Source organism: Geotrypetes seraphini, chromosome 10, assembly GCF_902459505.1.
Source record: "Geotrypetes seraphini chromosome 10, aGeoSer1.1, whole genome shotgun sequence".
NCBI lineage: Eukaryota > Metazoa > Chordata > Amphibia > Gymnophiona > Dermophiidae > Geotrypetes > Geotrypetes seraphini.
Genome location: NC_047093.1, coordinates 2,943,936 through 2,969,704, shown reverse-complemented (window position 1 = coordinate 2,969,704; position 25,769 = coordinate 2,943,936). Strand labels below are relative to the sequence as shown.

The following is a 25,769-nucleotide window of genomic DNA, read 5'->3' as shown; positions in this document are numbered from 1 at the left end:
TCCAATGAATATGCATGAGATCCTGAAAACCCGACTGGATTGTGGCCCTCAAGGAGGGACTATGAGATCCCTGGCGCTAGTGAGCTCCAGTGGGCACTGTGAATGTTCACATCCGCTGAGTCGGAAATGGCCGGTGCTTGTTGTCTAGTTAAGGCCTGTGACTGCTCATGTCATCCTGGGAGGCCAGGACTGAAAAATGAGTTATAGAGCAGAGACCTGGGTCTCGGCCCAGGATTTGACATTCTTTGCCTAGAACTTGTTCAAATGCAGAGAGCTGCGCAATTAGTGGCCCTGAGGCAGCTGTAGGCACAGGATCCGTTTACTTTAGTTTCTTAACAAAACATTAAAGCAATTTACAAAACCAGAAGTGCTCATAAACAGGACTAAAGACGATGTGTTGTGGGAAGGGGAGGGGGTCAGAGGGATACAGTAGCAACATTTGGAAGTGCTACTGATGCAGACACAGGGTCCACTGTGACTTAGATATTCGGTACCTTGAAAATGGTGCAGTGATCTCATCACCTGGCAGGGAAGGCTGAGTTTGTTCGAGATCATTTTTAAGAAATGAAACGCTTACTTTCTACAGCGAAAATCATTTCTTTCATTTTCTCATAAAAGACTCTGGTTTCCCTTCTCCTTGATCTCTCTTGTCTGTCTTTGCCTTCTCGTTCTTTGTTTTCAGATGCTGGACCATTCATGAGTACATGGGATTCTGGTGGATACTCAGGACCCCAGTTTTATTATCTATAATGGTGAGAATCTTCTGTTTCAGTGCTACACTAGCCACCATAGAGTAAGACAGACTGGCCCTGCCCGTATCACCATAGAGTAAGACAGACTGGCCCTGCCCGTATCACCATAGAGTAAGACAGACTGGCCCTGCCCGTATCACCATAGAGTAAGACAGACTGGCCCTGCCCGTATCACCATAGAGTAACACTGACTGCTCATACCTGGATCGCTGTAGGGGAACATGGATAGATGAACGGATGTTGAACAAGGACCTACTTTGAACATATTAGCGCAGATACGTACATCCTGCCTCTTCTCACCAAACTGAATTTCCAGCCTAACATTTTATTTTTTCTCCTTTTTTTTAGATAAACTTTGTCATATTTGTTCGAATAATACGAATTCTTGTATCTAAGCTATGGGCACATGAGATGCGATATACGGACAGCAAGTCCAGGTACAAGTAACGTTTCCAGCATGTGTATCTGCGTCAGAGATAGGCATGGAGGGAGAGGACTAGATATTCCCTTTCCAAGAAACATCAGTTCTGCTCTTGTCACACACTGGCATTTCATTAGCTCTATAGCCCAAGAAATGTCACAGCCAGATGTGGAAAACTTAAGTTGGGGTTTCACCTAGAATTTCACTGAGGTCATAGATCTCTTGGAGTTCCAGGGCTCGCTTGTACCTGCAAAAGGAAAGACAGCAGAAAGAGGCAACTGAAATGGTCAGAGGTTCTCTAGGTTGGAAGAAAAAGGAATCGATTTTCTCTTTCGGATCCTGTGGGAAACTATGAAATGAGACAGGAACCTTTAGTCTGGTCCAGGGTGGTGCATCTTCTCTCCTTACATATACCCCAAAGGAAAAGAGAGATGAGGGGACTCATTAGATGAAAGGTTTTGGTAATGCACAAGGGAAGCTTTTTCAATGGAAAAGCTCCAAGGGGAAAACTCTACAACAATGTCAGGAAATATTTGTTTCTGCAAAGAACAGCGAATGCTCTCGTGGGTTCTATGGCATCAGCTAAAGCAGGAAAAGTAGCAGAAGCACGACCACAGGGTTATTCAGAGGTGCTGCTTTGGGGAGTAAATTGCGGTGAGAGGAGGTGCAATGGCTCCAGTGGGTTTTTCTGATTCCATGAGGTATCCTGCATGCAGGAGGAGGGCAGTGACTCCAGTGGGTTACGCTGTAACTATGTTGGATGTATCCTGTAAACTGCATATTATGCATATTGGATTAGATCCCTAGGAGGTGTCAAATTAGGATAAATCCAGTGCAAATTGTAACCTGTTAACTATATATTATGTATGTTTAACCTGTAACTAGAGAATGACATGGGGAAAAAATTTGTCCCCGTCACCACGACCACCATCCATACAAGCCTCAGTACTGCAATATTTAGCTTATTCCTTCCTTATAAATCAAAGTTCTGGCTGCTGAACTAGAGAAAGAGATGTTCAGCTGGTAGGGCTTTGTTGATACATTTTTATCTTTCTACTACTAGGGAACAAAAATAGTCTATAATTGTGATAATGTATTAAATAACTACATATATGTCACGATATTGTGAATTTTATAATATTCATTCAAATGTTCTTTTAAATAGTGCTCAGACCCACAACCTTCAGTGTTTGAGTGTATACTGCTTATTACTGCGGGAAAAAAAAATACTGCCGATATTATTATATCGCACTGTCACAGCAAAAAATTTAGATCACCCAATCTAAACAACAGCAAAACATGGCGATTTTAAACAAATACCTACTTATACTGGGGATTCTCTACTTAAAATGTTATAGAAGCTGGTGTAATGACGAAAAAAAACCCAAACCAATCCCTATTCATTTTTCCTGGCACAGGCCAACAAAGACGAGTAAACCAACTGGGTCACACTAATTTCTACATGACTTTTCAAAGCTAGGCCCACTACAAATACCTCCTTCAAACACCATAGTAACAAGATCAAGGAAAGGAAATTGAAAACAATAGAATGTGCTAATACTCCCACCCCAAATAAATATGTCAATTTCAAGGGATATTACCGAAACACACGTTCAGTAAGAAACAAAGCTCAAATACTGCACGATTGGCTGACGCAAACTAACCCCGATCTCCTATGCCTGACCGAAACGTGGATGATTTCAGACACAGATACAATTATGAAAGAAATGCTACCCCAAGGTTACAAAATAATACCACTATCTAGAAACTGGAAAAAAGGGGGCGGTATAGCGATAATTTTAAAAGAATCCCTTGAATATAGCAAAATAGACGCAAAAACCACAAACGACCTAGAAATATTAACCTGTAAGATCACCAACACCCAACTAGAAGAGGCACTAACCGTGACACTATTTTACATCCCCCCAAAAAAGTGGTCTAATACCAGAGAAGAGTTCTTCGAATACCTCATCACCAACACCCTAAAAGGAACATATAATCTACTACTGGGCGACATGAACGTTCACCTAGAACAAGTGGATAAACACTTTCCTAACAACCAAAACCAGAGAAAACACACGAAAAAGGCCACCAACTAGACCTAATTACCTTCTCACAAAAAGAAGTCCCTGATCCCAAGATCCAACATAGCAGAGAGGCCTGGAAAGAATGAAAAAAAATCACACCAACCAAAGTATAAAAGAAAAAACCCAAACCCTGCCACAATCACCCAGTGGCGTACCTAGGGTATGTGGCACCCGGGGCCCATCATTTTTTTGACACCTCCCCAAGTAAAAAAATATTTTTTGTAATAACCTTGAAACGGAATAAATGGTCATAATAGAAACAGGCAGTGAAAATTTTCTCATATATGTAACCATTATTCCAAACATAACATAACATAAATTATGTCTGAATTGTCATGATATCAGAAGTACATATGGTAACACCAGGAAGTTCTTCTTCACCGAAAGAATGGTCGATCGTTGGAATGAACTTCCGCTTCAGGTGATTCAGGCCAGCAGCGTGCCGGATTTTAAAAGGAAATGGGATACACATGTGGGATCTCTAGGGGGGTAAATTCAAGGGGGTAGGGTTGTTAGAGTGGGCAGACTTGATGGGCTATAGCCCTTTTCTGCCGTCATCTTCTATGTTTCTAGTTGCAGGTGATGCTTGGGACAGTTCTGATTGTGTTAGTTCGGTTTTATGTGTTTTTTGAATAGAAGGGTTTTTATCTCTTTTTTGAAGGTTTTGTAGTTTGTGGTCGAGGTCAATAGGTTGTAGAGTTGGGGGTCGAGTGTTAGGAGGTTGTCGAACAGTTTTTTTTCTTTTGACGATTTTGATTGGAGGGTGTGTGAATGGTGCGTGAGTTCTCCCATGTCTGGTTGAGGTGGATTGAATTATTTAGCTGAAGAAATTAGTAAAAAAAAAAAACCCCATTCCACACACATTAATTCTCTTCCATTTTTGTTCCCAATCTAAAAAACACTGATAAGTTCCCAGAAAAAAAATACATTAAAATAAGAAGTGAAAACAAAGGCCCCTACAGATGAGAACATAACATAAGAATAGCCTAACTGGGTCAGACCAATGGTCCATCATGCCCAGTAGCCCATTCTCATGGTAGCCAATCCAGGACACTAATACCTGGTCAAAACCCAAAGAGTAGCAACATTCCATGCTACCGATCCAGGGCAAGCAGACACTTCCCCCATGTCTTAATAACAGAGTATGGACTTTTCCTCCAGGAATTTGTCCAAACCTTTCTTAAAATCAGCAACGCTATCTGCTTTAACCATAACTTCTGGCCACTTCATTTTTAAGCTTAGGTCTTTCCTTCCAAATAGAGACCTTGTTAGATGTCAAATACAGAAAGAACAAGGAAACTTCACAAGGACTTAGCTGTGCAGGAAATGTGAATCTCCTCATACACCCACCATATAGTGCAAAAATATGCAAAGGTCTGGTTTTTTCTTTCAATCACTACATAGCCTAATGCCACACAAGCAGCGCTGTTACAAACATATTCTGAAGGTCAATGCTAAGATTAACAAAATTTCCTTCCTTGGACCACAAGGAGATACTGACAAACCATTGGAAGAGATCCCAAAACAACTACCCAGGCACAACACCCAAAGACCCACTCAGTGTGTGAACCAGTTGAGTGGAGTGGACTAACTGGGGGGTGGAAATGGACCTGGAGTTTGCTCAACAGAATTTCCCAGACCACCTCTTCCTCTCAACACATTGACACGCTGCCACCACCACCACCACCATTAGGAACACCTCACCGGGTAGACCAGCAATGCTATAAACTTTATAAAACACATTATTATATTTTCTTATAAAGCACATATTTTAACTGAACTCTCTGACATCCTCAGCCTTGCCATTCACAAAAATAGAAGGAAGAAAAGTTCCCATTTCCTGCTGTCTCATGTCCCCAGCCTATACAATATTTTTCTTCTGCACACCCTTCAAAAGTCTGACCAAATTCTCGTTTCACTTGCATTATAAAGTACTGAGGATGCCATCTCTCCCCAATCCCAGGTCCTAAAGTCTAAGACAGTAGCGCAAACGCTGCCCGATTCAAGAAAAAATTTCTTTTTAAATTTTCGATTCGATTCAGCCTATTGAATTGGTTTTTCGATTCAACTTTCCTGCCCAATTGGGTGTTTGTTTTTTTCAAATATCCTGGTGGGTTTATTTTATAGCTTTTTCACCCCCATTTGGCTACTCCTAACCACACTGGCGCTGTGGTGTAAATAAAATAAAGAAACAAAAAGGACTTTTCCTCTCTCTGTTAAATCCTAGCTCACGTTTGTGGTCTAACACCAGCTCTGGCAGGATACACATTTAAAATCTGACATATTGTAATCACAAAACAGAAAATAAAATTAGTTTTTCTACCTTTTGTTGTCTGGTTATTTTTCAAATCTTGTTGGTCCAAGGCTCTGGTTGTCTTCTGATAACTTGCTTGCCAGGGTCTCCTTCTTTCTTCTTTCTCCGTGCTAACCATCCATCTGCCATCTCTGTCCTCCCCTTCCGTTTCCCTTCCCTCCCCCAGGAGGTCTGGCATCTTTCCTTTATTTGTCTCCCTCCACAGATCCATCTTTTCTTAACTACCCTTTCATCCAGCATCTCTCCCTCCTTTTCCACCACCCCAGGGTCCATCTCTCCCTTTCTTTTCCCAACTACCCTCCTATCCAGTTTCTCTATCCCCCCTCCACACCATCCCTTGTGTCCAACTTCTCTCCCTTTCTGTTCCTTCCCTCCCTAAAAACCATAGTCCATCATCTCTCTCCCTCTTCTCTATTTTCAGACCCATTATTTCTTCCCACCCAAAGTCCGGCATATGCGCATCTCTTAGAACCCCCCATTCTCTCCGTGTACTTCTACACCAGGGCCCCCCTCCCTGAAGGCCTGTCCCCCCCTTAAAGGTCTGCATCCCACCCCTGAAGGCCTGTCCCTCCCGAAGGCCTGTACCCCCCTCCCAAAGGCCTGTCCCCCCCTTGAAGGCCTGCCTGCCTGGCCCCCTTGAAGGCCTGTCCCCCCCTTGAAGGCCTGCCTGTCTGTCCCCCTTGAAGGCCTGTCCCCCCCCTTGAAGGCCTGTCCCTCCCTTGAAAGCCTGCCTGCCTGTCCCCCCCTTGAAGGCCTATCCCCCCTTAAAGGCCTGTCCCACCCCTTGAAGGCCTACACCTCCCCCGAAAGCCTGCACCCCCCTGAAGGCCTGTCCCCCCCTTGAAGGCCTGCCTGTCCCCCCCCTTGAAGGCCTGTCTCTCCCTTGAAAGCCTGCCTGCCTGTCCCCCCCCTTGAAGGCCTGTCCCCCCTTAAAGGCCTGCCTGTCTGCCTGTCCCTCCCCCCCCTTGAAGGCCTGCCTGCCTGTCACCCCCCACCCCCCCTTTGAAGGCCGGCCTGTCTGCCCGCCCCACCCTGAAGGCCTGATGCCCCGACCCACCCCGAAGGACCGCTTGCCCCCCTGGCCTCCCCGCACCACCTATGGTAGAGAAGCAGCCCGCAGCAGGATCGCGATGCCAGCGATCCGTGCGCTGCTTCGGAGCTGCTTCCTCCGCCGCAGTCCCGCCCCCTCCTCTGATGTCAGAGGAGGGGTGGGACCGCGGCGGAGTAAGCAGTGCCGAAGCAGCCCAGGGATCGCTGGCATCGCGATCCCACTGCAGGCTGCTTCTCCACCGCAAACGGTGCAGGGGGAACTGGACGCCAAGGCCGGGAGCACCCCCTTAGGACTTGCACCCGGGGTGGACCGCCCCCCCCCCCCGCCTGCCCCTTGGTACGCCACTGCAATCACCAGAAGAGGAACTATAAACCCAATAGAATTCTGGACCCACTATGAATTACAACCCAAAATGGAGGAAACACAAAACTTCCCAAACAGATGGGCAAAGTCTAGCAAAGAAATATTAGATCAAATAGCACCGTTACAAACATACAAAAAGAAAGAAAGGGAGCCAAATGAATGGTACGACTCTGAATTACTAACTCTTAAACAGGAACTGAGAAAATTAGAAAGAACCTGGCAGGAAACAAACAAAGAAGAAGACAAAATCCAATGGAAACAAAAAATGAAAAACTACAAAAATCTGATCAGAGAAAAGCGAACAACATACTACGCACAAAAAATAGGGACACCCAAAACAAATAGCAAAGAACTATTCAAGTTGGTAAACAGACTAACAGACCCCACCCAAATCATGCTCCAGAATAATGAATGTACACCCTCGGCAGAAACCCTTGCCACGTTTTTTAAAAACAAAATCCTAGATGTAAGAACGACAATACCTTCTAATTCCAATCAGAGCCCCACGAAAAAGAAACAAGAGTAGACATGCTCTGGAACCACTTTGAACCTCCAAACTGACACCAATTCCTAATCCTATACAACAAATATACCAAATCAAACTGCCTACTGGACGTATGTCCTTCCAAGACCATGACAGCAGCCACTCTAGATTTTAAAAAGGATCTTTTTACCTGGATAGCAACCACTCATACTGAAGGAACATTCCACGAGGAAATGGGTCATATACTAATCACACCAAAAAAACTCACTAGCCCTAAAAACCAACTACAGACCGATAGCAAGCATCCCCTTATTCACCAAGCTGCTCGAAGGACTGGTCAATTTGGAGCTAGTAGACTATCTAGACAAATTCAGTGAACATTCAGAAAAGGTTTTAGCATTGAGACAGTCCTAGCCTCGATCCTTAATCAGCAAAGGAACAAGTGCTCTAATTTTACAACTAGACTTCAGCAGCGCTTTCGATCTGGTTGATCACGAAATAATGCTACACTGCCTAGACGGAATAGGAATTACGGAAAGAGTAAGAAACTGGCTACAGGGTTTCCTAACAAAGAGATCGTACTGGGTGATCAGTGGAGGGACGTACTCAAACATCTGGAAAAAACCCTCGGGAGTACCACAAGGTTCACCGCTGTCACCTACTCTATTCAACATCTACATATCATCCCTAGGACACTTCCTAAAAAAGCTACTACATATATGCAGATGACATTTCCATATTAATCCCAGTAAACAGCATAACGAACGAGACCTCAGAATATATTTCTCAAATTAAGACCAAAATAGAACAGTGGACAATAAACTTCAAGCTGAAACTAAACACAGAAAAAACAAAAGTTTTCCTTGCAAGCCCAATAGACAAAATTACCAATACAACGTTACATATAAAAGATCATGCGTACCCGATTACTAAAACAATAAAAATATTGGGAGTCACACTAGACACCCACTTGACAATGGTGGAACACACGAACATTGTAGTAAAAAAATGTTTCCTGACACTGTGGAAATTAAGGACCATAAAAAATATTTCGACCCTCTATCATTTAGACTGCTAGTGCAATCACTAGTGCTTTCAACACTGGACTACTGCAATATCGTTTATATGGATATACCTAAAAAAACTGTAAAGAAACTTAGGATTGTTCAAAACACAGCGGTCCACCTGATATTTGGATTGAAAAAGAGTGACCATGTTAGCCCCTACTATAGACTGCTTCACTGGCTGCCAGTGGAGGCCCGAATAATTTTTAAGTTCTCTTGCATATGTTTCAAGCTGGTTTGGGGACTGGCCCCTACTTACCTGCTACCTCACTTCACTCTATACAGCCCTACGAGGCAAACCAGAAACAGCAACCTATTTGCATACCCAAGCATCACCGGCTGCAGATACAAAACCTTCCTGGATAGAACTTTTATGTACCAAGCTAACAAACAACAGCATTGATTGGACAGCTACATAAATGGAGCAAGACTGACATATAATGCCTTTAGAAAAGCCATAAAAACTGCCTTATTCAACAAAAACATCACCTAAAAAAGTATCTACACCTAACACTACATATGTCCACTCCTGCTTTTAAGTCTGAAATGTCTAACATTAAGTTCTGCTGCCTTTTGTAAGATTCTATATACTGTATCCCGGACTTCTACATGTTGTAACTCGCTGACTATCCAGCTCTCTTCAGTGTGAACCGCCTAGAAGTCTCACGACTATGGCGGTATAGAAGAATAAAGTTATTATTATTATTATTAAAACAAAACACAGGCTGCCATCAGACCATCATAGCACCATTTATATTATAATAAAGCAATCTTGTGTCTAATATCTTGAAGAACTTATGGTCACGTGACAGCAGTGCAGCGTCCTAAAGTGCTCTTGGAAGTTTTGCTTCCTCAGGAAGGGATTATCTAATAATTCAAAAGAGAAACATTCAATATACAGTGCTTCACGATTCCATTCTTATTATCTAATTTCAACGTTATCAAATCGCCACTTAAATTACCTTGCTTCAGCCACCGAGGCAGGAACAAGCCATCCTGCTCTGACTCAGCAGGCGATGAACTGACAAAGCAACCCTGCCACTCGCCTCCCGTATCTGCGTCACTTACCACCTAATACCAATCGATTTCATTATCCAGTTATATGATCTACCCATTACTGCACTAACAACAACAAAAGAACCTCCACTATGACCAACTATTAATTCTCTTACAAACCACCTCACCCTCAACAACCCGTTATTGTTTATAAAATCTACAACTTACCTCTCTAGCTAATCATTGTAACTCTGTATTTTTAAATTAACCTTTTGTAATCCGCCTTGAACCGCAAGGTAATGGCGGAATAGAAATCCCTAATGTAATGTAATGTAATGTAAATGAATCGATGTTCTTTTCCATAAGTATTTGTGAAAGGAGGGCAGGTGTACCAACACTGTGGACTGCATCCCTCCAATGGGAAACCAGAGGGGCCGAAAGGCGGCCGCATCGAATAGTGCTTAAATCTTCTGTTATTCTAATTTTTATGGGGCGTTTTGTGTGGCCAATATACAATTTATCGCAAGGACATCTTATACACTACACCACTACCATTGAAGAACAATCTGTGTTTGTGAGTAATTTGAACTTTTTTCCTCTGGTGAACGGGATGTCCAGTTCTTGAATTTGTAAAATATATTGGCAATATACACATCGGCCACAAGGCTTGTGGCCACTCCCCCTTTGTCAACCGGCTCCTCTGGGTTCTTCAGGGATATCCCTATGACGTAATATCTCTCCAACATTACGCCCCCGTTGAAAAGCAAATTTGGGAGGATCCACCAACTCAGGAATCACTTTTAACACTGACTTAATAAACTGACATATCCTTTGACTCTCCATAGTATAAGCTAATACACATACAATAGGGTTGCTGTCTCTCTCATTAGGTTGTAATAACCATTCCCTATGACAGTTACTTGCCCGTTTCCAGGCCTTTCTTACCACCCTAGAGGGATACCCTCTTTGTACAAACTGATAATACATTCACTATCTTCTGAACAAATTCTTTTCAAAATGAGGAACTGACCCACAGGGATGCCCTGGTCTTGGATGGAAACTTTGAAATTGTAATAACGAGTTCCTATCTGACATCTTACTGTATAAAGTAGTTTGAATTTTACCTAGATGTTTTATCACCATTAGATCCAGAAAAGGTATCCTATCTTCACTAATATGAAATGAAAATTTTATATTCGTGTCAAACCTATTCAATTTATCCATGAATTGAGGCCTGGTCCATAAAAATATCACATCGTCTATCTATCGTTTCCATAACAAAACCCCTCCGTACAGTGCAGATCTGTACACATATCTCTTTTCAAACTGGGTCATATACAGACAAGCTATAGATGGGGCAGCTGCTGACCCCATAGCTACCCCTTTTATTTGAGCATAATACTGTTGTTCAAATCGAAAATAGTTACATCGGATCACAATTTCAACTAACAAACAGTCCTTTCTCCCTCGATAAACCTGCCATGTCCTGAAAATTGCCAGCCACGTCAATGGCTGCCTGCTGGGGTATCTTTGTATATAAAGCCACTACATCGGCCGTTGCCATCACCATTTCATCTTGTATCTCCCCCATGTCTTCCATTATCCGCAAGAAATGAGACGAGTCCTGAAAATATGATTCAGCACCAGATACAAATGTCTTAAGAAAGCCATCGATATATTTTGACAGGGGTTCCAGAAGAGACCCTATCCCTGCCACTATGCTTCGTCGGGACAGGGAGGGCAAAATGGGAGGTGGGGTAGCATTATATACCAAAGATGACATTAAGGTCACCAGAATCACAGATGTACAGTACACTGGGGAATCCCTTTGGGTAAATTTGGCCAGAGGGAAGGACAAATGCCTATATCTTGGCGTGGTATACAGACCCCCAAAACATCAAGAAGACCTAGATTTGGAATTAATCGGAGATATAGAGAATATCACCTTGCGGGGGGACACAGTATTGGTAGGTGACTTCAACATGCCCGATGTGGATTGGGTCACGCTTTCCTCTGCTTCCGGCAGCAGCAGGAAGCTATTAAACTCTATGAATGGAGCAGGACTCAGGCAACTGGTAATTGAGCCAACAAGGGATCAGGCAATTTTGGACCTGGTACTTACCAACGGAGAAAGTATCACAGAGGTCTCGGTGGGTGAAACTTTGGCCTCCAGTGACCACAATATGATTTGGTTCAATCTCAGGAAAGGTTTCACGAAATCTACCACATTGACCAAGGTTCTCAAGTTCAAGGACACAAATTTCCAGGACATGGGAGACTTCGTTCACCAGGCGCTACAAACCCAAGCAGATACCGACAGCGTGGAAGAAATGTGGTCAACTTTGAAAACCACCATACAGGAAGCAACAAACCGCTATGTTAAATCAGTAAGCAAACGGAGTAGGAACAACAAGCCACAGTGGTTCTCTATGGAGATCTCAGACCTCATCAAAGAGAAGAAAAAAGCATTCATCTCTTACAAACAATCAGGGACACAGGACTCCAGAGTAGATTATCTGACCAAATCAAGAGCCGTCAAAGCGGCAGTTAGAGAGGCCAAATTCCGCATGGAGGAGTCTCTAGCAAAGAATATCCAGAAGGGAGATAAATCCTTCTTCAGGTATATTAGTGACAGGAAAAAGAACTCAGGTGGGATAGTACGACTCAGAAAACCAGACGGAGACCATGTGGAGACGGACTCGGAAAAGGCCCAACTGTTAAATGAATACTTCTGTTCAGTCTTCACCCGCGAGGTGCCGGGAATCGGCCCTCAACCACATACAAGGATTAAATCAGTAGACCCGTTTAGTAATTTCAAATTTACACCCAGCAGCGTCTACTGCGAGCTGTCAAAAATCAAGGTCAACAAGGCAATGGGGCCTGACAACCTACACCCTAGGGTACTCAGGGAGTTGGGAGATGTCTTGGCGGAACCACTATCCGCGCTCTTTAATCTCTCCCTTAGTACAGGTAACGTCCCGATGGACTGGAAGACGGCTAACGTCATTCCACTACACAAGAAAGGCTCCAGGGTGGATATGGCAAACTACAGACCAGTGAGTCTCACTTCAATAGTGAGCAAACTAATGGAAACCCTAATCAAACACCAAATGGATAGGATCATGGACGAGGAGAATCTGCGGGATCCCCGCCAACATGGATTTACTAAGGGGAGATCGTGCCAATCCAACCTGATCGGCTTCTTTGACTGGGTGACGAGGAAGCTGGATGTTGGTGAGTCCCTGGACATCGTCTATCTGGATTTCAGCAAAGCATTTGATAGCGTGCCACACCGCAGGTTGCTGAACAAGATGAGTTCTTTAGGTTTGGGCGACACTTTAACCAAATGGGTTGGGAACTGGCTTGGAGGTAGGCTTCAGAGGGTGATGGTGAATGGCACTCCCTCCGAGATGTCGGAGGTGATAAGTGGAGTGCCACAGGGCTCCGTCCTGGGCCCGATCTTGTTCAACATCTATATAAGAGACCTGACAGAAGGGCTTCGAGGTAAAATAACATTGTTTGCCGATGATGCCAAACTGTGCAATGTAGTGAGCAAAAGCACAACAGACAAAAAAGCAATGACAGACGATATGGTGCATGACTTACTTCTGCTGGAGCACTGGTCTAGGTCCTGGCAACTCAGTTTCAATGCCAAAAAATGCAAAGTCATGCACCTGGGAAGCCAGAATCCATGCAAGATCTACACCCTAAATGGCGAGATCCTGACAAGAACTGTAGCAGAAAGAGACTTGGGAGTGATTGTCAGGGAAGACATGAAGTCGGCAAACCAAGTGGAGCAAGCTTCATCCAAAGCAAGGCAAATCATAGGTTGCATACGCAGGAGTTTCATCAGCCGTAAACCTGAAGTCATTATGCCACTATATAGATCCATGGTGAGACCGCACCTGGAGTACTGTGTGCAATTCTGGAGGCCGCATTACCGCAAGGATGTGCTGAGACTGGAGTCGGTCCAGAGAATGGCCACCAGGATGGTCTCGGGACTCAGGGAGCTCCCGTACGAGGAGCGGTTGGGGAATTTGCAGCTCTACTCACTCGAGGAGCGTCGAGAGAGGGGAGATATGATCGAGACATTCAAATATCTCACGGGCCGCATCAAGGTGGAAGAAGACATCTTCTTCTTCAAGGGTCCCGCAGCAACAAGGGGGCATTCATGGAAAATCAGGGGCGGGAAACTGCACAGTGACACTAGGAAGTTCTTCTTCACTGAAAGGGTGGTTGATCGCTGGAATAGTCTTCCACTTCGGGTTATTGAGGCCACCAGTGTGGCGGATTTTAAGGCCAGATGGGATAGACATGTGGGATCTATCCGCAAAGACAGATAGTGAGGATCACTGGAGTGGGCAGACTTGATGGGCCTTGGCCCTTATCTGCCGTCTATTTCTATGTTTCTATGTTTCTATCCCGGAGGACGTTAAATAGATTTATTTATCTTGGGAATAAAGTAGATCAGCGGGGCTATGGGAAATTCCCTACTGAGATACTTATAGTCCCTAGAACTAATTAGATCACTATTTCTTGCAATCATTAATATATCGTCTATCTTTATTTTCAACTCAGGGGTTGGGTCTCTTTGTAACTTCAAATAAAAATCCTCATTAGTTAATTGACTATCAGCCTCCTGTTTATATTGTGCATAATCCTGGAGGACGATCCCGCCCCCCTTGTCCGCTCTCTGGATAATAATCGATTGGTCATTTCTCAAAGACTGTAACATCTGAAGCTGATATCGAGATAAATTATATTTAGTACGGGACAACTGTAGCTCCATGGATTGGAGATCAGACAAAACCAATCGTTCAAATGCAGCCATCAAAACATCCGGGGATCCTGGTGGAATCCATTTAGATCTCATATGGACCAACTGGCTTTCACTTTCATTAAGTTGTTGAATTTCTTTACTTTGAAAAAAAGATCGTAACCACAGGGTACGAAAAAAATGGTGTACGGCTATACGGGTATCAAAACCATCATACTTCTTAGTGGGAACAAATGATAGTCCTTTAAGTAGAACTTGTTCCTCTTCGTGCGACAATCTCCGAGAGGATAAATTGAACACCCCTGTAGTTATTTGCATGTGTTCATCTTCTTGGGCTTGCTCACCATGACTTCCTTGGGTTTGACTGCCACTACTTGTTCTTCCTTGTCCACTGGTTCTATCCGTTAAAAAACGAGGATAATACAGTAATAATAATAATAATAATAATTTTATTCTTATATACCGCCATACCCAGCGAGTTCTAGGCGGTTTACATTAAATTAGATTAGGATCCGCATAGACCCCGGTTGTATCAAACTCTGTTTAACCGTGGGAGCGTCCTCTTCTGAGGACTCACTAGTGGTCATGTTAAAAAACACTTTTTTACCCACAGTCCTAGATTGGTTCTCTAAATTCCTCCGCTCTCGTTCTTACATTGTTAACATGAATGGCACCTCATCCTCCCCCTGGAAACCGAATTGTGGAGACCCGCAAGGCTCTCCACTATCTCCTATCCTTTTCAATATCTATATGTCCTCCCTAAAACTCCTCCACCCATCCCCCCTTGAAACAATTTACACTTATGCAGACGACATCCTCGTTCTCCTCGAGACCGATTCGAACCTCACTGACCTGTCTAAGAACATATCCTCTTGTATAGTGAACCTACAATCCTGGGCCCACACTGTGCAAATGAAATTGAATGAGTCCAAAACAAGACTTCTTTGGCTTGGTCCAAAACTAGACCACCTACCCACCTCCATCCCACTACCCTCTGGCTCCTCTCTGCAGCTTGAGTTCTCGAGCAAGGTCTTGGGCATCATCATTGATTCCACATTGTCCGTCAATGACCACCTCCAATCCTTGGTAAAAAAATGCTTTTTCAACCTTCACATGCTGAGGAAAGTTAGATCCTGCTTCCATCAAAAACATTTTACCCTCCTTGTCCAATCCATCATCCTTTCCAGATTGGACTATTGCAACTCTATCTACTTAAGCCTAACTAAGAAAAACCTCCACAGACTCCAACGGATTCAGAATGCCGCGGCCAGGCTCATCTTCGCTAAAAGTAAATTTGACCATGTCTCCCCGCTCCTGGCCAAGCTCCACTGGCTTCCGATAATCGCCAGGATCCACTATAAATGTGCCTGTTTAGCTTTCAAAATCCTTCACGGTATCCTCCCTTTATCCCTCTTTCTTGGAATTCCTCAAACCGTAATACCACCAGATCCTCCCACAAATTAAAACTATCCTTCCCCTCGCTAAAAGGCATTTCCCACACAGGAAAGCTAGGGACCTCCCTCCACTTCAAAATCACTGAGCTCTGGAACAACCTTACCTCCCCTCTTCGGAACTTGAGCTCTCTCCAAGTTTTCCGCAAACATCTGAAAACCTGGCTTTTCTCAAAAATGTAAGTCTCCCTCCAACTTAGGAATCAAGGAAACTCTTATATCTTGGCATCCCAAGTCCTCTAAATTTTCTTCACACTTCTACCTCTAACCCTCTGTTGTTGCTCCTTCCTATTTCTTCTACTGTAAACCGTGCCGAGCTCTACGAACGTGGAGATGATACGGTATACAAACCTAAGGATTCGATTCGATTAGATTAGATATGTCTACTATCTAGACATGTCCCTGTAGACACCTTAATGTCTACAGGGACATTAAGGTGGGCAGACTAGATGGGCCGTGGGCCCTTATCTGCCGTCTATTTCTATGTTTCTATGTATTTCTACGGATCTTAGTCTTTTTATTCATCCTTCCATAGACGTATCCCTTAGTATAGTCCATTTCGTCCCTGCGGTATTTTTTAATTTTAAACAATCGCTGTTCATTCAAATATATCTGCATTTGGGATTCATGTTCTTTCAAATTTTGTTGAAATTCATCTGCCTCTTGATTTTGTTTCATCTGATCCATTTTATTTTGTAAATCCTGCTGATGTTCACATCCACTGTTAACATTAAGTCCAAGGAGCACCGTGTCAGGGTCTCATTCCAATTTTTCACATACATTTCATTATCCATGAATCTAGGCTCCTTGCATATCATCAACCCATGAGGGACTCTTTGAGCATGGCAATACTCTACTAGTGTAGCCAAATGTAACTGGGCTCTAATTAAAGCTCTATTCACGTTCTTAATTTCATTCCAACTTACTGGGGCTGATACTGCCCTCTCCCCCAACAGGCAGACACCAGCCATTAATGAGGCTATACGATCATCTGATAGACCAGATTTGGATTGCCAACCTATAGTGGCCATATTCCCCAATAATATATATATTTTTCTACTACTAGGGAACAAAAATATTCTATAATTGCGATAATATATTAAATAACTACATTTATGTCACAATATTGTGAATTTTATAATATTCATTAAAATGTTCTTTTAAATAGTGCACAACTAATATACTACACAACTAATATACTACTTTATACTAAAGCAAAAAGAAAAGAAATAGAAAATTTTTTCTACCTTTGTTGTCTGGTTTCTGCTTTCCTCATCTTCTCCTCATTCAATTCTTTCCATCCACTGTTTGCCTTCTCTCTGCATCTTCCATTTGCTCTGTTACTGTGCCTTTCCCTTCCATCTCTCCCTTCACCCCCCAATTGGTCTGGCACCCATCTTCTTCCCTCCACTCTCCCCCTTGTCTTGCATCTCTGTCTTCTTCCCTTCCAGCAGCTTCTCCCCACTCTGTCTTCCCCATTTCCCTTCAGCGTCTTCTCCCCACTCTCGATTCCCCATTTCCCTTCAGCATTTTCTCTCCACTCTCTGTTCCCCATTTCCTTTCAGCGTCTGTTCCTTTCCTCCACCACCCTTCCTTCTCACCACTTCACCGCCCTTTGGCACACCTCGCACAGCCCCCTCCCTCCTTCCTACCTACCCAAATCTATCTATTGAGGAGTGTGTAGCGCAGTGGTTGGATCTACAGCCTCAGCACCCTGGGGTTGTGGGTTCAAACCCCGCGCTGCTCCTTGTGACCCTGGGCAAGTCACTTAATCCTCCATAGCCCCAGGTACGTTAGATAGATTGTGAGCCCACCGGGACAGATAGGGAAAATGCTTGAGTACCTGATTGTAAAAACCGCTTAGATAACCTTGATAGGCGGTATATAAAATCCTAATAAACTTGAAACTTAAACTTGATCTCCCTTCTTCCTTTGCGGTGCCTTTTAAGATTGAGTAACTTCTTCAAAGCCGTCAGAGCCTGCGAGCAGTAGTGTGCGTCTGTGGGCGGAAGCTTCTCCTCTGACACAACCGGAACACTAACCCTAACCCTAATCCCCTAACCCAAACCCAATTCTTATGTTCTCATGTGTGGCAATACCGTGGAGAATTTGGGGTCATCACAAGCATTTTAATGAGAATACTAGTGAACAGATAACAGCGGGAGAATCCTGATGAAAGATCTATTGATCCTGAAGCCCTCAGTGCAAATCCAGAGCCAGGGCGATGGCAAGCTTTGTGCAGGCAATGTTGTTTAAAGTACTAGGTCAAAGTACTTACATAAAAGAAAGAAGTATAATGAAAAGCAATTCATTCATTTCATTTTTTATCCTGTCCTCCCCAAAGAGCCCAGGACAGGTCACAGGTCAACATACACAATATACAGTTAACAGGTTACAAGTTGCCATGGTTACAGTACAAGTTTTTATCCTAAGTTGACACATACTAGGGATCTAATACCAATATCCGTAATAAATTCCAAAAGTGAAAAAGTAAGTGCCTAAAGTCCTATTTTTTGAGCAAGCAGAATTGCTTCCAGCTTCAGCTTCAGCTTCATCTCTGCTTTAAAGGGACCCAACTCATCTAACCAGTTCCAACACCGGCAACTCCACAGTTCTTATAGGCTCTAGTCACTGAAGATGAAATGATTCACTGCAATCGCAAAATCCTCTTCCCAGTTTTGCGGTTTCATTTCGTTTACTGAGGAACTCCCTTCCATTCAATGCAACAAGGTCAAAGCAGTCAAAATTGGGATGGCATTTGCGCATGCTATGCAGTGATGTCACATGCATGTGATGTCATCACATCACACCAGCACATACACAGATGCCCTCCTGACAAGTGAACAGGTTGAGGGGTGGGGCTGGGGGAGGGGCCATGGGATTTTGGTTCTGGAAAATCTATACAACACCGGTGGCCACGCAGGAAGCAAGTGAGGGCGGGGCACCAGATTTATGCCCTGCCATTCCCACCCCCCCCCCCTTGGTCATGGCATAGTGAATGTGGTGGGAGCTAGGGGATGTCTCCAGCTCAGGTCACCCTATTCCTTTCTGGTCCAGCATGTTTCCCCCTGGCATCAGACCCAGTGGCATCTTCTTCTGCCTGAGGAGTGAACCCCCAGTGTCTGATGTAACGTGAGCTGGTCTGTGATTTTTCTAGGCTGGCAAAATCAACCTTGATCCTGTTCTCACTGCTGGGGACCCATGAGGTGATCTTTGCCTTCATACTAGAAGAACTTGCTCAAGGCACAATGCGACAAGTCAAACTCTTCTTTGATCTTGCAGTAGGCTCCTTTCAGGTAAGGGTTGCCACTGGGGTTCCAGCTTTCTTTCCACATGGTCATTTTCAAACTCTTTGAAACAATGGGTGTAATTTCACGTTCTGTAGCTGAGAATGGACAGTTTTCAGGCATCCAGTTAACATGGGCAAACTGCTTTACAAGCAGAAAAATCACATTGAAAATGAGTACAAGAAGAAAGGAAATAAAGAGCATTCTCCATGCTGGTGGAGAGGCAGAGCCTGGGCCAGTGAGTGGGAAGTTACCTGATATGGCTGCCCAGATGGACTTTCCAGAAGCCAGCGGTTTGTCTGCTCCAGCCACATCTGGAGGGTCTCTGAGCATGCTCAAGGCCCTCCAGACGCAGTCCAGAGGTCAGGAAAGACGCTCTGTGGGGCGGAACAGGGCGGGGGGGGGGGGGGTTTGCTTCTGAAAATATGGTAATAGGGGACAGATGTAATTAGAAAACCATTTCCATCTAATAATCTGAAGCTTTTCAAATAATGTTCACATTTTCTTCTCTCCATTGCAGGGGATGTTGGTAGCGATACTCTACTGTTTCATGAATAAAGAGGTAACTTATTCTTTTAGCCTTTCTCTCTTGCCAGTACTTTCGGTGTGTCTGGAGTGGTGCCCCATGCATGGGCAGGACTGATCACATTGGCATGGTTGCACACAAAGCTTGTAAAAGTAACATAATCAATAGATTGTAACCTACCCTCTCTAACTGCATTCCATATGTATTTTTCATACAGTTCTTCACTGTCAGTTTAATTTCCATCCTATAAGTTCACATAGAATTTTTCTTTTTTCAACCATCTTTATTTTCTCTTCTTTATTAATTTCCAGGTACTTTAGTTAGATTGTGAGCCTTCGGGACAGTAAGGGAATTTTTAAGTACCTTCTTACTTCTCATTTATAATCTTAATGTATATTTTCTTCAAACCGCTTAGAACCTAACGGATGTAGCGGTATATAAGAAATAAATTACATTACAATTACATTACATAATGAATGGTCCATCCACTCTGCCCAGCACGGAACTGTCCCTCCCATGCCTGGATGAAGCCAACTACTTGGAGAAGAGGGTGGGTTATGGGAGATCAATAACCTGCTGTCCGGGGAGAAAAACATAACATAACATTGTGCTTATAGACCGCGTTACCAAAAAGTTCTATGCAGTTAACAAAAAATTATAAACATTAAACAATCAAGGATGAATGAATGAAGTAGTCAGATATTTTGTGAAAAGATAAGTTTTCAGCTGAGAGCAACAGTGATCGAAATTCATTTTCATGCCAAAGAATGATTAAGAAATTTCTTACTTTTACAGCCCTTTACTGAAGGAAAATGAAACAAAGCATGGGTTTCTCTATTGTGTTTGTGAGTAGCTATGGAGAAACTATTAACCAAGTAGGTAGGGGTTGCTCCAAATAAAGCCTTGTAACAAAAGCAACCCAGCTTAAACAGTCCCCAGGCCCACAAAGGCAACCAATGCAATTCACAGTAGAATAACTTGACATTATTATATTTCTTCAGTCCGTAAATCAGTCTAACTGCTGTGTTCTGTATCAATGATAATCTAGATAATTCTTTCTTAGTGGTTGATAAATAAACAATGTTACAATAGTCAAGGAGACTCAATAGTAGTGATTGGACCAATAATTTGAAGGCAGAAAATTCAGAATAAGATCTAATGGTTCACAATCTCCATAACGTAAAATAACTTTTACATACAACAGCATCTATCTGAGTTTTCATAGTAAGATGTTGATCTAATACAACTCCTAATATTTTAATCGTTGGGTGGATCACATAAGATGTTGAGAGATTTTAGTAGGTGATGCTACAAAGAACTTTGTTTTCTCAGAGTTAAGCTTAAGTTTGAATTGCTGCATCCAAAAATTAATCTTTTCCATTATAGTCTCAATTTGAGTAGAACTCTGAGATAAAACCAAATTACAAGGTATAACTATTGTGATGTCATCGGCATAACTGAACAATCTTATATCCAGATTGCTTAGACATACACCTAGCGATGAAAGGTAGATATTAAATAATGTAGGCGATAGTGGAGATCCTTGGGGCACACCACAAGGATTCTTCCAGCTAGAAGAAAATTGAGTCTGAAATTTAACTTGATAGGATCTAGTTTCCAAAAATCCCTTAAACCATGAGTAGACATTGGCATGTAAACCTAAGGCATCCAAGCAGATTAGTAAGTTGGTATGATCTACCAGATCAAAGGCGCTACTCAGATCGAATTGGAGCACCAATGCACTGCTGCCTTTGCTTACTAGGCTAGTTAAGTGGTCCAGCAGTGTAGCTATTATTGTTTCAGTGCTGTAATGAGATCTAAATCCGGATTGTGAATTATGAAGTAATAAATGTTGTTCTAGATATTTTGTCAATTGTATATGAACCAAGCCTTCCGTGAGTTTTACAAAAAAGGGAATTGATGTGATTGGTCTATAGTTAGACGGCAGTAAGATGGATTCTTTAATGTTTTTAATAATCAGAGTAATAATTATATTGCCATCATCTGAAGGAAATTTTCCCACATCTAAAGAATCCGTTATCCACTCAAATAATTTCAATTTGAAATGTACAGGAGCGGCCACCATCAAATCTGGAGGACAGGGGTCTAGCCAACAGTAAGATTGTGCATATTTTTGAAAAAGTTTAATAAAATCATGCCAATCCGGTTTTTCAAAGGCAGACCAGCACAGATTTGTGTGAACCCCATCACCTTTTGAGTTAAAGTTGAAATATGAGTCTAAGTTTGAAGGACTAGATGGATAGGAAGATCTTACGGATAGTACCTTAGAGCTAAAAAAAATTAGCTAAATTATCTGAAGATGGAAGGAGTAACCAAGAGGATTCCAGCTCATAGTACATTCCCTAATCCTAGTTATACTAGACTATTGCAACATCCTCTACCTCCCCTGCCCTGCAACAATGACTAAACAATAACAAACAATTCAAAATACAGCTCTGAGACTTGTCTACTCATTGAGGAAACACGACCACATTACAGAGGCATACCTCAACTCACACTGGCTCCCAATTCAGGAAAAAATACTATTTAAATTCTACTGTATACTATTTAAAACTATAAACGGAGACAGCCCAATCTACCTGAGCAACCGCCTCATCCAAACTACCTCAACCAGACATAGAAAAACACACACCCCATTCACTCACCCTCCAATCAAAGAAGTTAAACGGAAAAAAACTGTACGATGGCCTCCTACCACTCAAGCAGCAAAACTAGATAACCAAATCTCCAATCTACTGATAACAACCCCAGACTACAAGATGTTCATAAAAGAAATAAAAACTATACTCTTCAAGAAATCGCTGAAAAAGTCTTAACACCACGAATACCTCCCTCTTCCCATCTTCTTCCCAACTCACCGATACTACCTGATCTACTCTTAACCTTCACTAGAAATGACCAATGATCTTCTTTTGTAACCCACCTTCTATAACTCTTTTGTAATCTACCTTGAACCGCAAGGTAATGGTGGAATAGAAATCTCTAATGTAATGTAACATTAAATACAGAATTAACATAGAAACAGAACATAGAAATAGACGGCAGATAAGGGCCACGGCCCTTCTAGTCTGCCCACCCCAATGACCCTCCCCTACCTATCTCTTTGAATAGATCCTACATGTCTATCCCATTTGGCTTTAAAATCAGGCACGCTGCTGGCCTCAATGACCTGAAGTGGAAGACTATTCCAGCGATCAATCACCCTTTCAGTGAAAAAGAATTTCCTCGTGTCACCGTGCAGTTTCCCGCCCCTGAGTTTCCACGGATGCCCCCTTGTTGTCGTGGGACCCTTGAAAAAGAAGATATCTTCTTCCACCTCGATACGGCCCGTGAGATACTTGAACGTCTCGATCATGTCTCCCCTCTCTGCGTTCCTCAAGTGAGTAGAGCTGTAACTTCTTTAGCCGCTCCTCGTACGGGAGATCCTTGAGTCCCGAGACCATCCGGGTGGCCATTCTCTGGACCGACTCTAGTCTCAGCACATCCTTACGGTAATGCAGCCTCCAGAATTGCACACAGTACTCCAGGTGTGGTCTCACCATGGATCTATACAATGGCATAATGACTTCAGGTTTACGGCTGACGAAACTCCTGAGTATGCAACCTATGATTTGCCTTACTTTTGAGGAAGCTTGCTTCACTTGATTGGCAGTCTTCATGTCCTCACTGATGATCACCCCTAAGTCTCGTTCTGCTTCAGTTCTTGTTAGGATCTCGCCATTAAGGGTGTAAGTCTTGCATGGATTTTGGCTGCCCAGGTGCATGACTTTGCATTTTTTGGCATTGAAGCTGAATTGCCAGGACCTAGACTAGCGTTCCAGTAGAAGTAGGTCGTGAATCATGTTGTCGGGCATTGAATTTTTATCTGTTGTGCTTTTGCCCACTACATTGCTTAGTTTGGCGTCATCGGCGAATAATGTTATTGTACCTCGGAGCCTTTCTGCCAAGTCTCTTATATAGATGTTGAACAAGATCGGGCCCAGGATGGAGCCCTGCGGCACTCCACCGATCACCTCCGTCATTTTGGAGGGGGTGCCATTCACCACTACCCTCTGAAGCCTACCTCCAAAACAGTTCCCAATCCATTTTGTCAATGTGTCGCCCAATCCTATAGAACTCATCTTGTTCAGCAACCTGCGGTGTGGTACGCTGAAGTCCAGGTAAATGATGTCCAGGGACTCCCCAGCATCCAGCTTCCTTGTCACCCAGTCAAAGAAGCTGATCAGGTTGGATTGGCAGGATCTCCCCTTAGTAAATCCATGTTGACGGGGATCCCGTAGACTCTCCTCGTTCATGATCGTATCCAATTGGCGTTTGATTAGAGTTTCCATTAGTTTGCTCACTATTGATGTGAGACTCACTGGTAGTTTGCTGTTTCCATCTTGGAGCCTTTCTTGTGAAGTGGAATGACGTCAGCCGTCTTCCAGTCCAATGGGACGTTACCTATACTAAGGGAGAGATTGAAGAGCGCGGATAGCAGTTCCGCCAAGACATCACACAATTCCCTGAGCACCATGGGGTATAGGTTGCCAGGCCCCATTGCCTTGTTAACCTTGAGCTTTGACAGCTCGCAGTAGACACTGCTGTGTGTAAACTCGAAATTACTAAATGGGTCAACTGATTCAACCCTTGTCTGTAGCTGAGGGCCGACTCCCGGCGCCTCACGGGTGAAGACTGAGCAGAAGTATTCATTTAACAGTTGGGCTTTTTCCGAGTCCATTTCTACATAGTCTCCGTCTGGTTTTCTGAGACGTACTATCCCGCCTGTGTTCTTATTTCTGTCACTGATATACCTGAAGAAGGATTTATCTCCTTTCTGGATGTTCTTTGCTAGAGACTCCTTCATGTGGAATTTGGCCTCCCTAACTGCTGTTATGACGGCTTTTGACTTGACCAGATAGTCTACTCTAGAGTCCTGTTTCCCTGATTGTTTGTAAGAGATGAATGCATTTTTCTTCTCCTTGATGAGGTCCGAGATCTCTGCAGAGAACCACTGTGGCTTATTGTTCCTACTCCGTTTACTTACTGATTTAACATAGCGGTTTGTTGCTTCCTGTAAGGTGGCTTTCAAAATCGACCACATTTCTTCCACGTTATCGGTTTCTGTTTGGCTTTGTAGCGCCTGGTGAACGAAGTCTCTCATGTCTTGGAAGTTTGTGTCCCTGAATTTGAGGACCTTGGTCAGTGTGGTAGATTTAGTGAAACCTTTCCTGAGATTGAACCATACCATGTTGTAGTCACTGGAGGCCAATGTGTCGCCCACCGAGACCTCTGTGACACTTTCTCCATTGGTAAGTATCAGGTCCAGTATTGCCTGATCCCTTGTTGGTTCCAACACCAGTTGCCTGAGTCTAGTTGGAATAATTTTTTACCATTGATGTTTGCAGTCCCTACTTTGGCTGTGTAATATGTTTTCGTTTATCCCTTATCATTAATTTATAAATTCTGATTTCCTGCCTACATTTTACTTTATCTTCAGTTGATTTAAATTTGCCAGTCCCCATTAACTATTTAACTGGTCTCCCATTATACAGGTCCCGGGTCTTCTGGACTACTGGAGCTGAGGGTCACTCCTGAAGCAGAAACAGTGGCTGACGCCAAAAATAGCTTTCCTCCCTTTTATTTCTTAAAGTTTCAAGTTTTATTAAAATTTCTTATACTGCTGAATTAAACTTCTGAGTGGCGTAAAATTAAAAATTTTACAAAAAAAGACAGAATTGCAAGTTAAAACTTTACAATATAGACCACAGGGAATAAATAAAACAGAAATTTAAGACAGACAGGAACAGGAGGGAAAAAGGGGAGAACAACGATAATCAGTGGAAAGAGAACATAAAAGGAAAAATATGATAGAAACATAGAACATAGAAAGATGACGGCAGATAAGGGCTACAGCCCATCAAGTCTGCCCACACTATTGACCCTCCCTATTAAGTCTAATGACCCCCTTAAATATAATTGTAGTTATACTGCCACTCTACTGACCCTCTCTTTCAAGTCTATACCCTAGTGACCCTATCCCTTGGCATGACCCTCGTAGGGATCCCACATAGGTATCCCATTTATTCTTGAAGTCTGAGATGCTGCGTGCCTCGATCACCTGCACTGGAAGCTTGTTCCAATGCTCAATCACTTTCTCCGTGAAGAAGTACTTCCTGGCATCTCCACAAAACTT

At 43.2% G+C, this 25,769-nt stretch overlaps 1 protein-coding gene across 4 annotated transcripts in view; it reads left to right on the top strand.

The window, feature by feature from the left end:
• GCGR (glucagon receptor) overlaps nucleotides 1-25,769 on the top strand; it is a 92,744-nt gene that overhangs the window by 54,317 nt on the left and 12,658 nt on the right. For 3 of the 4 annotated variants that reach the window (XM_033961487.1, XM_033961485.1, XM_033961488.1), the window contains 4 exons: nucleotides 683-752; nucleotides 1,101-1,189; nucleotides 18,918-19,056; nucleotides 19,568-19,609. In XM_033961487.1, the coding sequence (XP_033817378.1) occupies nucleotides 683-752; nucleotides 1,101-1,189; nucleotides 18,918-19,056; nucleotides 19,568-19,609 (340 nt within the window). The remainder of the gene's footprint in view (nucleotides 1-682; nucleotides 753-1,100; nucleotides 1,190-18,917; nucleotides 19,057-19,567; nucleotides 19,610-25,769) is intronic. The other variant, XM_033961486.1, reaches the window with a different exon arrangement.